The 15,180-nt window shown below is 39.1% G+C and overlaps 3 protein-coding genes across 3 annotated transcripts; all 3 read left to right on the forward strand.

Moving 5' to 3' along the window:
• Positions 1-49: 49 nt before the first annotated feature.
• LOC309696870 (myeloid-associated differentiation marker homolog) lies at positions 50-6,652 on the forward strand. The gene is made up of 2 exons (XM_082518350.1): positions 50-166; positions 5,577-6,652. Exon 2 carries the CDS (start codon positions 5,702-5,704, stop codon positions 6,599-6,601), a length of 900 nt encoding a protein of 299 aa, XP_082374476.1. The 5' UTR covers positions 50-166; positions 5,577-5,701; the 3' UTR covers positions 6,602-6,652.
• LOC309703081 (uncharacterized protein) lies at positions 2,777-5,599 on the forward strand (the record flags this gene model as incomplete). Its single annotated transcript, XM_082527785.1, has 4 exons — positions 2,777-2,813; positions 4,096-4,254; positions 4,345-4,431; positions 5,577-5,599. The coding sequence occupies 4 exons, from the start codon at positions 2,777-2,779 to the stop codon at positions 5,597-5,599; spliced, it is 306 nt and encodes a 101-aa protein (XP_082383911.1).
• A 3,610-nt stretch (positions 6,653-10,262) lies between the features above and the next one.
• LOC309702016 (uncharacterized protein) lies at positions 10,263-15,031 on the forward strand. The gene is made up of 4 exons (XM_082526398.1): positions 10,263-10,356; positions 11,968-12,156; positions 12,362-12,421; positions 12,816-15,031. Exons 1-4 carry the CDS (start codon positions 10,350-10,352, stop codon positions 14,774-14,776), a joined length of 2,217 nt encoding a protein of 738 aa, XP_082382524.1. The 5' UTR covers positions 10,263-10,349; the 3' UTR covers positions 14,777-15,031.
• Positions 15,032-15,180: the final 149 nt, after the last annotated feature.

Here is a 15,180-nt window from a genome sequence, read left to right on the forward strand (position 1 = left end):
AAAACAGAAAACAAGAGGAGGAGAAACGAGCAAGGGAGTGTTCGCCCGGGGTGCCAAACAGGCTAGGACCAGGAGACAGATATCGCTGGATAACAGAGGGGATGCGCCGAGGAACTTAAAGCTTTAACATTATTGTGAAATAAAACTCCTGGTGGCTCAGAAATCGGTAAGATCCCGCCTCAGAATGATATGTTGCTCTGAAAGATTTTAAGTAAAACTTAGCAGCTCGTGTTTATCGCGGTCTATTCTTGGAGTAGAGCTGAAAGGCATAGCACCGAGGCGCGTTATGTCCGCTATCTGACATGGAAAACCTCTTAACTACTCAGTTAAACGGTTGTTAAACGCCTCTGTTATACTCTTAGAAATGAACACGCCTCCTCTGGCATGAAAACGAGCATAGATTTCTTTCATAGCTTTGTTATTTTAAGAGAGGTAAGAAATCCTGCAATAGCCTATTTGATTTAACATAACCTGTTATTTGTGAGAAACTTTCTTTGCCCCCATTTTACAACAGTGTGGGTGGTTCCCTTTAACTTTTAAGCTTTATATGGCACGACCCCCTCGACTGGGTTTTGTTAAGAACCTATAAGCATGGTATGCGCGCTACCAAACCAAAAGCGTAAACCCAAACCTGGTTTCCTGTCAGCAGAAGAGGCCACATAACCTACACCGCACAACCGCACCTTTTTTCTGATGTATCAGGACCATGCTGCTGCTGCAATTTAACAGTCATCTCTCTCAGTTTAGATCACCATGCATGGAGTGTGTTTAAACCGTGATAATTCAACAGGAAGTTTAAAAAAGTGTTTCTGGATGTTGATCCCTGTTAAAAAAAAATACACCTGAAAATAGTCCTAATATTCTGGCCTGATTACCATTCAGTCTGAAAAACTGCTTCGATGTTGCTACTGTTGCTTCCTGGATACTCGCTGTTAGCTCTTCAGAGCTGCTTCTTGAGTCACTTTATGTGCAACAGGATATGTGACACCGGAGTTAATGGCAATTACGGTGATCTATGGGGTCGGGGTGAGCTAGAGTTGATCTTCTAGTGAAATTCGCCACACCCTAGAAATAAGAAATGTACGTAAAAATTACCCTAAATAACTGTAAAATGGCAACGGTTAATTGCCTAAAATCAAAAAGGGGAAATGCTTGTAATATCTATGTTAAATTACTTTATATTGACAAACGGTTATTTGCTTTTTTTGTCTTTGAAAACAACAGGAAAAATCTGTAACATTATCTACAATTAATCACCCTACAATTTACATAATAATTCTGTATGAATGACAATCTTTCCTGCTTTTTTCATTTGAATTTACAGTTTACAACTGTATGTTAATTACTCAAAACATACCGTGCTTTTCATTTTAACAAAATGTCAAAACACTGGTAGAATTATTGTGAAAATTACGGTGAATTTTGTTTTAATATTAACAAGCTCAGACTGTTTGATAAAACAGTATATCTTAACAGTAAATACGAGCAATTACTAAAAATAAAAAATGTTTATTTCTTTAAGTTCTACAGTCTCACCAAGTAACTTGTGAAGCTCTTTGATCAAAACTGCTGTTTTTAAATGTGCTATATAAATAAATTTTGATTTGATTGTGATTTGATATAAGACAGCTATTTATAATGAAACTAAATTTTGTGGGATAATAATGGCAAAAGGCTATTTTCTATTGTAGAACCAATAACACCGTCTGTGTGCTTTTACAGTGATTTTTAACCCTTTAATGCACATCATGAGTCACAAGTGATTGTGTTTTAATCTTCCTTATCATTGAAAAAAAAAACACATTCAAATTCAGAATCTCAGGGATTCATCAGTTAACTTGGTTTGATCATTAAACATAATTTTTCTTATTAGTTAATTGCTTACTCCTCTCCTCGAACTTCGACCATTCATTTCTATCCGTTTATGACCACTGTGTACCCAGGGCTTGACTGGGACAAAAAATCAGCCCCGGCATTTTGACTAGAGACCAGCCCACCAGGTATTACAGGAAAAACCATAAAGCCTTTGAATGAAAACAAACGCTTTTGTGACAGTGATGTACACTGTCCTGTTGGTACACAGCAAAATCTCCAGTGTTAAATTAACACTGGAGATTGTCTATATGGGTCCACACCTCTGAGTGTTAAATACAACACTGTTGAGTGTTAAATTAACACCTTTGACAGTGTTGTATGTTTAAAAGTAACCTAGTCAGTTTTGAAGATTAACAATGGCTAACACTGAGCAGTGCTGATTTTCTAACACTGGAAAATAACTCAAAATGTTAGAAATATTCCAGTGTTAGAAAATCAGCACTGCTCAGTGTTAGTCTTTGTTAATCTTCAAAACATGTTGTTAGCATGTTAGCAGCGTGATGCTACTCTGAACCGGGGAGCTATTTTCTTGATGTGAGCTTCTACTCAGGGGTTTTTCCTTCCAGTTCAGAGCAGAAATGCTTTTGTTACGAAACTGGCTGTTGTTTTTTCCCCCCACAATTTTAATTATAAGCTAGATATATTTCTACTAATGGAATTAGTTTGCTAACAGCAACAGGGATGAGTCAATGAGTCAGTTGGGCTTGTGAATCATGATTCTCGAGTCAGTAAAGTGATTCTCAAGTATTGAACGATTCGTTCACGAATCGAACATCACTAGTCCAGACTGAATCAGCTCAGCAAGGGAGGCCAGCAGCACCCTGCACTGAACCAACAACCTTCAATTTCATTGTAAGTGTCATTAGAGTGTCATTAGTGTGGTGCAGAATGCACCATAGAGATGTACAACTCTCCTGTTGAACACCTCAAGACTGAAGGTACACCAGATATAGGAGGAATAAAATTTGAGTCAGTTTTCAACTGTTTAAAAGATTTTCAAATCTGACAGCCAGGTTTGCCATTTTGATCAGGACACAACATTTTAAGGGCATTTTGTCATATGATGTTGTGCTGTTTTTTAAATTTTTTGTAAAAAAAAAAAAAAGAATGGTTGACCCACTCCATTCCAAATCAGAGCATTAAACAGTTTAAATACTCTGACTTTGATACCTCTTCAAAGCCGTGTGAGGTCACTCCTCAAACAAACTCTCAGGACAGTTAATACAAAACTGGAAATTTTTAAGGCTGTTGCCTCTGATAATTGGTGACAGAGTGGAATATGGAACAGATGATTTTTAACCCACTGCATCCAGACTGCAAATGAATCGCGCATTTGCGAAGCCACTGCTGGCATGTGATCCGCAGCAGCAGAAGAAAAGGACTTGTGAGGCTCAGTAACAGAGATTTAATTAGAAAAGTACAGAAATTTTGTGCCAAAAATATTATTTTTTCTGTATCGATACCTACTGAATCAGTCAGTACTAAAAAGGTATCGTGTTTTGGTACCCAGCCCTACTCGCATATCAGTTCAATTGCAATTATGTCAACGATACAATTCAGTATCCCAATGCATGACGCTAACTTCATTTCAGTTTGTTTTCATCAACAAATAAAGGAGGTCACATATAAGCTAGAGCAGGGCGATATGACCAAAATTATTTATCACGATATACATTTGAAAATTTGCGATAATGATATAACTGACGATATAATTGACACTAGACAAAATACTTTACAACTCCACAACGTTATTAGTGCAAAAAACCCCATCAATGTATTTTCACTTAAACAAGCAGCTGTTTTTTATGTGCATTAAAGTTATATAAAAATGTAACAGTGCAAATTCCTTGCTGACAGTTGAACCAAAAGGCATTTCCAGTGGAAACTGGCCGACATATCCTCAGCATAACCATGTATAATATCCACAAAACTTAAAAAGAGGTTATACACACACAATACCCTAATATTATGTTGAAGCACAGTACGTATCACTCCGCGAGGCGCCTGACTACGATAGCCGTAATGCTCCGACAATCCATCAAGCGGTGCGGGTTCGTAGCTCAGCAAAGTCGTACTAAAACATTTGACAGATTTTCGAGCGCCGTGTACGACATAAAATCGCTTCGAGGTCAGTAAACACAACCAGAGTTCATACATAAGGCACACGGGATTATAAGGGGCACTGTCGATTTTCAGAAAAATCAAAGGATTGATTTTAAGTGTGCATACCTTCACTGTCCTCTGATGGGTCTTTTGATGAGAGTTCTGACTCCTCCATAAGCACAACTTCATCAGATAAAGACAGGAAGAAGAGGATGAAGGGCAAAGCAAAAAAACACAAGAAGTCAAAGAAACATGACCAAAAACCAAGAACAAGAAGTCAAGTGATTAACTTAACAGTTTGATTTTGCATGTGGTGTGTTTCATTACCACACTATTACATTAATGATTATGCTCTCTCAAATGCAGTCCAGAATCCGAAGCAAGTGGTCAACCGGTATAACAAGATTTTGAGGCTGTTCAAAAGAGGAGGCACCATGTCTGCTGCTGATTTTGGTTTGAATGTTACTTCATTATTTTATAAATTTTGTAGTTTAATTTTAATGATCATACATGTGATACACTTTATGTAAAGAGCTACAAGTCATATAGTTTGCATCCAGCCATGTTCTGTATTACCTCAAACATTGGCTGATAGTTTATGACACTTTTTATTTTTGTATCAAAATTTGTGTGTCCAATCTGTAAGCGTTGTTCTCATGTTTTTGTGATTGGCATCTTAAAAATACATTGCGTTCTGGATCTACCCTGTGTGTTGTCATTTATTTTTTGTTACAATGTACTTTAAAAACTTTCACATCTATAAATAGGTTGTACGGTATATATGGTCCCCACTTTAGATGGGCTCACTCAAGATACTTTACTAACAAGTAGTAAATGGTTTGTAACTTCCTAAATAAGTTTATTAAGGTATTTATGAGCATTTTAGATAATCTATCAAAAAAGAAGTTGGTCGATAGTGAGTTACAGCTTTGGCAGCCTTTAAGTGACAGTTATAAATATATTGTAAGACATCTGTTAAGCTATATATGAGTGATGAAACCCTGATATTCAGTGTTTATAAAACATCTAGTATGAAACTACTATGTGTAGTACATGTAGAGTTTATAGTATTATATAGGACTACTAACCATCTACTTACCTTTTACCAGTTATTTTGTATAGCATTGAGCATCCTGAAATGACTGGTTTGTAACTGATGCAGAGTAGCGTTTATAAATGATTAATCAATGAGTTGTAGAACATGAAAACATAATTAATAAAAAGTGTTGTACATTAGCTTATTCATCATGAATAAAGTGTTTAAAGCAGTGCTTGAAAACTATTAACTGATTATGAGAAATACTAAGCATGGCATGTGATTTTAACAAGAAATAAGACTAAACTTAAAGGTTAGACTTTGGAAAACTCAGCTACTGTTTTTATGGACTGTACATAATAAAAAGGATAATGAAATAAAAATACAAATAAATAAATAATACTAAAATAATTTTAAATATAATTTTTTAAAAATTAAATTTTTTTTAAAATGTCTAAAATAATTTTGTTTTCCACAGACGTACTGTACAGTTATTCCTTAACTGCATATTAAAACATATTTGCTTCATTTTATTCTGATTATCTTTGTCTTCTTCCTGCAGATTATGAGACAAATGCCCACTAAGTAGAGGAGAAGCAGGATCCGACATTCAGTACAAGACTCGTCTTGAAACTTGCAGGACTATTAAAGTCACTTTCACCTCCTGACAGACTGTAACATCCCATCATGCCATTGATTGTGGTCCCTACTTCCCAGTTGTTCAGGATGCGAGTAGCTGCCCTGTTATTCACCTGTGTGGCATTCAGCGCCGCTGCACATGGAGCTCATCTGCCCATCACAGTCATGGCTGACTGGTGCATCTTCTGCTGGGCGTTCAGCTTCGCTTGCACTCTGCTGGTCCTGCTGGTAGAGTTGTTCGGCCTCCAGGCCCGGGTGCCAGTGTCCTGGTCCAACTTCCCCATCACTGTCGCCTGCTATGCTACACTCCTCTGCCTTTCAGCATCCATCATCTTCCCAGTCTTCTTCCTTAGACACCAACAGGCCAGTGAAATCCGTGACCATCGCATAGTTTCCACAGTCTTCTTCCTTAGACACCAGTTGTTCTATCGTGTAGCTCATGACCATCGCATAGTTTCCACAGTCTTCTCCTGCCTGGCAGCGGTTGCCTACATGGGGGAGGTGAGCCTGTCTAAAGCAAGGCCAGGAGAGGTGGCAGGTTACATGGCTACAGCTCCAGGCTTACTGAAAGTGTGCCAGACCTTTTTGGCCTGTATTATCTTCATCCTGATCAGCAGCCCAGTGACATACGACCATCATCCAGCTTTGACGTGGTGCATGGCAGTGTACTGCATCTGCTTCATCGTCTCCATGGCTGTGGTGGTGCTGTGTGTGGGAGAGTGGACCGGCTGTCTCCCCATCCCATTCTCCAAGTTCCTTTTGGCATATGGGCTCCTGGCAGTTATCATGTATTTGTCCGCCACCATCCTCTGGCCTGTGTTCCAGTTTAACTACAGGAGAAACGATGACCCAGATACAATCGCTGCATCTGTAATCACTGCCATCAATTTCCTGCTTTATTTTGCTGACCTAGTGTACAGTGCCAGATTAGTGTTTGTCAGTGGCTGAGAAGAGGAGAGATGTAGCGCTAATTTTGACCCCCCCCCCCCCCCCTCCTAATTTAAAAATCCTGAAACGTTTTTAAAATCTTTAAAATCCTACAAAGGGATCCCATATTTGCAAAGCCTGTGAGTATGTATTTATTTGAATGTGATCAAATAGTTGCCATACAGTATTTAACCTCTACTGTGAAATGATGGGCGAAGGACACTGTCTCAGCTGAACTCTGGACACACACACATACACATACACTGATACGCACTCCTCCCTCCTCCCTTTCCAAACGCCTTCGATGCTTGTCTCCTCCTGGAGAACACGGTGGGTCTGGGCCCAGCGCTGGAAAAAATTCTGGAAAAAATGTTTCGGATTACTCCTCACCCTCTACCCACCCCTGTTGCTTGTCACGTGCTCCATAATGTTGTGCTGTGGACATTTATGTGCTTTCTGTGTAGAGGAGTTTTTTTGTTTTCTGATCTCATGCTGTCCTCCCATAGAAGCACAGCATGAGTAGAGGTCTCTTTTTTCCCCTCTTGGACTTTCCCATTGTATTGTACATTTCAGTGTTTTCCGTAATACTACCGGTTTCCGACCTGTCTCCCCATGTGATGTCTGTGTTGTGTATGTAAGGTCGGGGGGTCCCATTTCACTGCAGGGCAACTTGCATGTGACAAATAAAGTTTTCTTGAATCTTGATGTGTGCAACACAACTCTTACATCAGCTATCAAAGTGTGAGATTTCTCACAATGAAATACATTATGTATCATGATAAAGTGCATTATATACTATTAAAGCCAATAAAGTCAGCACACTGGAACACAGGGGGTGGCAAACTTGGGCATTTGCATTTCAACACGCTCTAACTGAAAGATCATCATCCTGTAATCTTTTGTTAATAGTGCTTTATAGTCATATCAGTATCAATATCATTATAATACCAACAAAGTGCTCTGATATTTGTATTAGTTAAAGAAATTAAGCTTTTATCATAAAACAAATATCTTAGACTTTTTACTCACTTGGAAATGGAATGAATAAGTGAGATGAGCTGTCAAAGATGACAGGAAGTATCGATAATTAGTTATACTTAGTCATAAAACGTACTTTTAATTCAAATAAGGATATACATTCTGAGTCATGTGTTTTCATCCTTTGAATAATTGCTACAATGAATACAAGAACTTTCATTTCATTGGAAATCTATACGTCTTTTTAAATACCCAACACTGATACATGAATCACTTGAGAGGAGACCCTGCAGAGTGGAAGGCACTATTCAGAACTTTATGCAAAGTTTTGATTTTTTTTAAGTAGTGAAATTTGTTAATATTTATTGTTTACACTGTTGGTCTCTGCAATATTGCCGTGTTAAAGCAATTACAGCAGTTTCCAGAAGAGGTTAATCAGTGTTTTGGTGAATAAGTGTGGCAGCTATTTTCATGCCTGTAAAACAAAATCTTGAAAGAAACTTTAAAGGATCCAGGTCCAGGTGGCGGAGCAACCTGAATAAACGGGAAGTACATTGCAAGCAAATAAAGAAGCAGGTATGGCAATGTGATACAGAAAGGAGGGCTGACAGAAATACAACAAAAAATTATTGAATTATGCAGAAGCAGGGATCAGACGATTTAGGTTTTTGTGCCTTTGGGGACATTTTGATAGGCACTACAAAAACGTGCCACTATTGTGACACTGGGAGAGAACTATTAAAAATGTAAATTATTTTAATAAAAGGAAGATCAGAAAAGGTTAACACTTCAAGGTGGCTTTACAGGATGTAATGCAGCAGAAACATCACAGAAAAAAGTGCAAAGAATAAAGTCCAAACTGGTGTAAATGTGATTAAGCCTTTAGGGATACAGACACTTAGAATAGAGGAATTTACCCATTTTAACATTTGTATGTTTGTGTTTATTCATAGTTGATTATAGTTTCTTTTTTTGGTTTTCTGAAATTAATGATGTAGTAGCAAGGTGAATAAAACTAATATTAACATGAAAACGTAAAATCTGACTTAATATTAGACACATGCTTCTTCTATCCTTTAATATTCAGCATGTTTCTGCACAAAACATGTGTCTTACCTGCAACCAGTCATGTGTAGCTATATACTGTACTTTCTACCTAAATTACACATTACGTGGCAAGGGCACAAAAAGAAAAGAATGCAACATTATACATTTACATCATCCACTTCATGTCATAGCAACATCCCACGTAGCAAAATTGGTATTGTCACAATCTGGTTGTAGGAACTCAGGCGCAGAGCGGTTAGACGTCTCCAAAAAACAAACAAATCACAAATTACTAAGCACGAGTTCACAGGAGCTGCGAGAAACACTAACGTCAGTAGTACAATCATCCAGCGATGAGAGGATCTGTGTTCCAGCCTCAAATAGTGCTCCCGGTGATGACAGGTGATTGTTGTCAGGTGTGTGGGCCAAGGGTGGGAGCCCACAGTGAGCTCCGCCCAGGCAGAGAGAGAGAGAGAGAGAGAGAGAGAGAGAGAGAGAACCAAAACAGCACATGTAGCCTTGTGGTGCCGGCCGGGCAGGCATGGAGACCATGACAGGTATGGCCCAGATCTGGCCCACATAATGTGCTTACACATGGCCCACATACCGCAAAGAATGATGGCCCTTTGGCGGCCCAGATCAGGTTTGCCAGAGGTAGACATGAGCCAGCACAGGGCCAGTTGCAGACATACAGCTGGCTCTGTGCTGGCCCAGATGTCAGCCAAATGTGTACCTTAATCAAGCCATGTAATAACAACATGTGCAGGAAGATAAATAGTGCAAAAGTAACATGACAAACCTCTGTTCAGACAGTGAATTAACTGATTCTTTTCCTTTCCCCCTTATTACTCAAAACACTCTGCATAACATGCCATATTCACCCAATCACACACTTTATGTGTTTCCTAATTACATTCATACACATTCACACTCTTGACATGCAGATTGGAGGAGCCAGGAGTCAAACCACTCACCTTCCGATCAGTAGGTGACCAGCTCTGCCACTTGAGCTACAGCCACCCGGTGGTAAACATGTGTAAACCCTCACTAGGTTTTGGATAAAGTGTACACTCACAAACCTGTCATAACTGAATTTGTAACGTTGGCTACCATAGCAGTATAGTATATTAACATTGCACTTTGGGGTTCCAACTAAAATATGAACATAAATAGTGCCACCATTGCCAGACCTGGCCCACATCTGGTTGACATACACCCTGCCATGACACCAGTCAGTCAGAAGTGCCAGCTTGATGCCAGATCCTGGCCAGACCTGTTTCCTATGAGCCTGGCCCACATAAACCGAACCACAATCGGGCCAGATGTGGCATGCCATCACACAGACAGTGCAGTCTATACCAGGTCTGGCCCATATCTGGATGGCATGCGTCTTACCATGCCAGAAGTCAGCCAGCAGTGGCGGCTTGATACCAGATCTGGGCCAGACCTGCTTGCTATGTGGGATGCTATAATAACATAATAACATATAGGGGCTCATAGCAGGACCAATGGAACATTTATCTTATCTGTTCTATAGAAGGGTAAACCTCACATCTGTGTTAAGATATTCTGCAAATGCAGAATTCAGCAAATGAAAACAAACATTCAGCTGCACTTTTTATTTCCACTCAAACCGAAACCCTCAGCTCTCTCCATGCCAACGTTTCAAACAGCAAGTGAAAGTAAACCCAGAGGAGACAAGCAACGGACGTCAAGTTCTGCTCTTCGCTGATATTCTGCAAGCATGCCTGGTAAGTTATTTTAATTGTAATATTCTGCAGTCATAACGACCATGTGCATTTTGAGAAGCCTAATAATCGAAGGAAACGACAATGCTTTGAGACTATTGTGATGAAATCACAATCACAGAAATGTCGGACCAAACCAAGCACGTAGCCTGCTGGCACTTTTGATTTTTTATGATACATGACTCATTATGTTAGTCTGTCAGCCAAATTGCATTAAATACCTTTGATTTGAATGGCATTTTCTAGCTTTTTATAATTGAATAAAAAACAAACAAACAAATCAAATTAGCTCGTTTTTTGTCAGTTCACCTAAAAGGCCGCGCAGTGAATGCAGGATCAAAGAGACCAAGAAATCAAAAGTGAAACCAACAAGAACGAAGCTTGATGACATAACATTGCATTATATTTCAGGAACCTCTAGATGGAGCCAAAACCAAACATTGGTAGAGCAGAGCTGTTGCTTACGGTCTTCCCATTTTCACCTGAAGGTCCCGGTGTTCTGGGAATCCATCCTACCTGTTGTTTCTGCACATGCGCACAACACGAAATTAAGTGGCGAGCCGTCATACCCTTGTGAATATTAGCTAGAAGAATACTCTGACTGGTAAAATTAAGTGCCTGCCTTTGTGAGTGTGACCTACAAGCATACTTTAACAGCTAAATTAAGTGGCAAATCGTCCTACCTTCTGAGCTAAAGCATACTTCAATAGCTAAAATTCAATGGCGAACCATCCTACCTTTGTGAATATGAGCTTGAAGCATACTCTGACGGGTAAAATTAAGTGGCAAATAATCCTACCTTTGTGAATGTTACCTACAAGCACACTTTAACAGGTAAAATGAAGTGGCAAACCATCCTGGCTTTATGAATATGAGCTAAAAGCATATTCTGATGGGCAAAGTTATGTGGCAAACCGTCACACCTACTTAAAGCTGTGCTGGAATTACTCTGTGACAGCAGAAATGTGCATAAACTACTTACAGTAGGACGTTTTGCCAAAGTAGGAAGGTTTGTCAGAACACTGGAAGACCTTTTGATCTTTTTGAAAATTCAAGAGAGTTTAGTAATGCATGACAATGACACTTACACATATTTGGAGCTGAAAATAAATGTACAGAACACATACATAGCCCATCTCATGCATGCATTTAAAATGTACATTTTCAGCCAAAACACATTCCTCACAGTGAGTTACAGTTTGGATTAAAGTTATAGGTTGTATAACTCAAATAAATGCAACTCTAGAATGTCTAAAGAGGTAGTTTAAAAATGTTCTTGTAAAGTTAGTGTTAAAAAGATGACATCATATGAACATGAACCTTTTAAAAAGTATCCTTGATTCTGGAGCTTGTGATCATGCTTTGCCAAACAAACTCGACATGCTGCATGAAGGCAGATATGTTACTTTGATTCTTATTGCGGCTGCACAGAATGCAATGTCACGGTTCTCCTATGCCGTCATTATTTTGTGGATGTTTTTAACCTCTTCTGGTGATTTAAAAATTTTACAAATATGTGCAATTGTTTCAGCAAAAGCATAAATGAGTGATAATGGATTTTCCAGCTACATAAATGTACACGATTAATTAAACACTGCAATTGATCTCTTCTAGAACACTCTGGAATGCTCCATCCCTCTGCTAAAATCAGGGAAAGCATCTCTAAGCACGTATGGATCAAATTAACAGGCCCTGCAGCTGGATCTCTCACAGAAGCTTTCTGTCAAAATGTAGCAGGTTTGCAGGAAAACGTGAGCGCTAAAGTGTTAACACTACGAGAAGCACAGAAAGATGACATGACAGGTATCTTGAATAACTAAACAAATAAATCCAGTATTTCTGTGTCATTTCATTTAATATCATTTTTCCAAAGCATGACCTTACTTCTCTCTATGCAATGTAGCAAATGACCTGAGCTGATAAGTACTTTTTTAACAGAAATATAATAAACAACTCTACAAAAACAGAATTGTCTAATGTGTTATTTTCCCTCGTTTTGCCTTTTTAGTGCCACCAACAATGATTGTCATGGAAGGAAAAGCAGCTGGGGCTCAAAAGTACATCAAAGGTAACAACATGCTTGAGGAGACATGAGTTTGACTCAGTTGTGTCTCTGAGGAAATCATCATCACTGACTGCTCTCCTGGCCCGATGTTTTTTTCTTTTTTGGAAATAAAATGGAGGAGTCTGGGAGAGTGTGTTAAAATGTCTATTTCATTTCATCCTTGATTGCTTCCTATTTTCTTCCTCTTTCCTTTGTCAGTGTACACAGTCACATCTTTTTTCCTTTTTTATTTTTTTTTAGCACAAACCTCTAGTTAACAAACAATCATTCTCTTATGAGTGATGGCTTAACAACAGACACATTTATGTATATTTTTGATGTTTAATCTTTGAGCTTAATATTACAACATATGAGTACTCAAATGCTCTATTAATTTTCTGTCTTCACTTGTTTCCAGTGGAAAAATTGTACAGGGTTGTCCTGCTGGGAAACACTGAAGCTGAGAAAAGCAGCCTAGCAAACGCCATGTTTGGAGAAGACGTGTTCCAGGTTAACAACACTGAATGTCAAACTGAGTCCAAATCTCTCCATGGAAGAAGGATTACCCTGATCAACACTCCTGATTTCTCTGGCCCAGGTAGATCAGAGGAGGAGCTGAAGCCTGAAATACTGAGGTGTGTCACTGAGTGCACTCCAGGGCCTCATGCTTTTCTCATTGTGCTCAAAGCGGAGAAATCCACAGAGCAGCAGCAGCAGGCTGTCATTGAGAAAATAAACCAGTATTTTTCAGAGGAGGTTTTCAAATATGCCGCAGTTGTCTTTACTCAGGATGGACCAGACTCAGATGAAATGAAGATCAAACAGTTCATAGATCAGAATAAATATCTGAGTGATCTGGTGAAGAAGTGCAAGGGCCGATTCCACATCATTAATAAATACAACGGACAGGGTGACAGTAGCCAGTTTAAAGTGGTAGACCTGCTAAACACAGTAGGCCAGGTAGTTATAGAAAACAAGGGAGTGTGCTACACCAGCAAGATGTTGCCACAAGCAGACACCCATAATAAGGCTAACAGCAGTGTCTCTAAGAATGAAATGATCAAACTTGCAGGTGCTGCAGCAGAATCCATGGCAAAGGCTTTCTCTGGGTCAACTGTTGTAGTTTTAACTCCAGGATCAACAAATGCAATAAAGAAAGATGGCACTGCAACGGATGAAAAAGAAGGAGAAAATGTAGAAGGAAAAGCTACATCAAAAAGAACTAACAATGGGCAGAAAGAAATGTCAAAAGAAGAAGGAGGAGGAAGAAAAAATGAAAAGCATGCCACATCAGAAAAAACGAATGATGAACAAACAGAAGTGACAAAAGACGAGGAAGCGGCAGCAGGAGGGGGAAAAAATGAAGAGGATTCTACAATGAATGATGAACATACAGAAATGACAAAAGAAGGAGAAGAAGAGGAAGAGGAAGGAGGAGGAGGAAGAAAAAATGAAGAGCATGTCACATTAGAAAAAATGAATGATGAACAGACAGAAATGACAAAAGAAGAAAATGGAGAAATAGCAAAAGAAAAAGAAGAAAGAAAAAATGAAGGGGAAGTAGCAAAAGAAACAAAAGAAGCACAAGAAAGAAAAACAACTGGAAAATCAAATGAACTAGAACAAGATGAAGGACCAAATAAAACACAAGAAGAAATAGAAGAAGCAGGAGAAAAACTGCAAGAGGACACTCAAGAAAAGACCGAAGGAAAAAGGGAAGACAAGCCACACAAAAAAGTACAAGAGAGTGCAGGGGAAAACAAACTAGGGGGTGGGGCATCTGCAGGTGGTGGAACAGCTGCAAGAGGTGTTGTGACTGCTAGAGTATTATTAACAGCTGCAAGTGGTGCAGCTGCTGGAGCATTATCAACAGCTATAGGAGGTGGTGTAGCTGCTGGAGCAGGAACAGGTGCAAGTGCTGGTACAGCAGGGGCTGGAGGTGCAGCAGGAGCAGTAGAAGCAACAGGAGCAGGTGCAAGTGCTGGTACAGCAGGGGCTGGAGGTGCAGCAGGAGCAGTAGAAGCAACAGGAGCAGGTGCAAGTGCTGGTACAGCAGGGGCTGGAGGTGCAGCAGGAGCAGCAGAAGCAACAGGAGCAGGTGCAAGTGCTGGTACAGCAGGGGCTGGAGGCACAGCAGCAGGATATGTGGCAGCAGCAGCAGCAGCAGCAGCTGTAGTCACTGGAGGAGCAGTAGGCGTAGCACGGCTAATAATAAGAGATGTGATACAGTTGATAAAACAACATCTTGGAGTGGTATTACTGGTGCTTGTTTTCTACTCGTTGCTTCTGTCATGGTTTTTTCTCAAAGCACCATTTGCTTGGACCCTCCTCTTATCATTTTTGTTCCTGTTGCTTGTTATTATTCTTGTTATCATATAATCACACCATAGACAAGGGCTATGTCCAATATGGCACATGAATCAGAAACACAGAATCTGTGATACAACATCACAGGTTTTAAAATTCCTTGTTTCAAAAATGAGATTTTATAAAACTACCCAAAATATCCGTTATTTTCATGCTGCTCTGTAATCAGAATCATTTTTTTCTGTTTTGTCTTTTTTGTAAACTCAAGAAATTATTTCTGTATTTAAACAATTATGTTTAATAAAGTAATAATTCATTTAAAATCAACTCTGTACTCTAGTATTTCTACCAAATCACAAAACCTGTTTTTCCAGAGTAATTAAGCTACGTTCTACTTTTAAATAATTATATTTTTCAATAAGAAAATCAACTATGTTCTGTCACACATATTTCTTTGTGTTATGCAAAAATAAATG

This window comes from Aulonocara stuartgranti (assembly GCF_965226115.1).
Source record: "Aulonocara stuartgranti genome assembly, chromosome: 3".
In the NCBI taxonomy this organism is placed as follows: Eukaryota; Metazoa; Chordata; class Actinopteri; order Cichliformes; family Cichlidae; genus Aulonocara; species Aulonocara stuartgranti.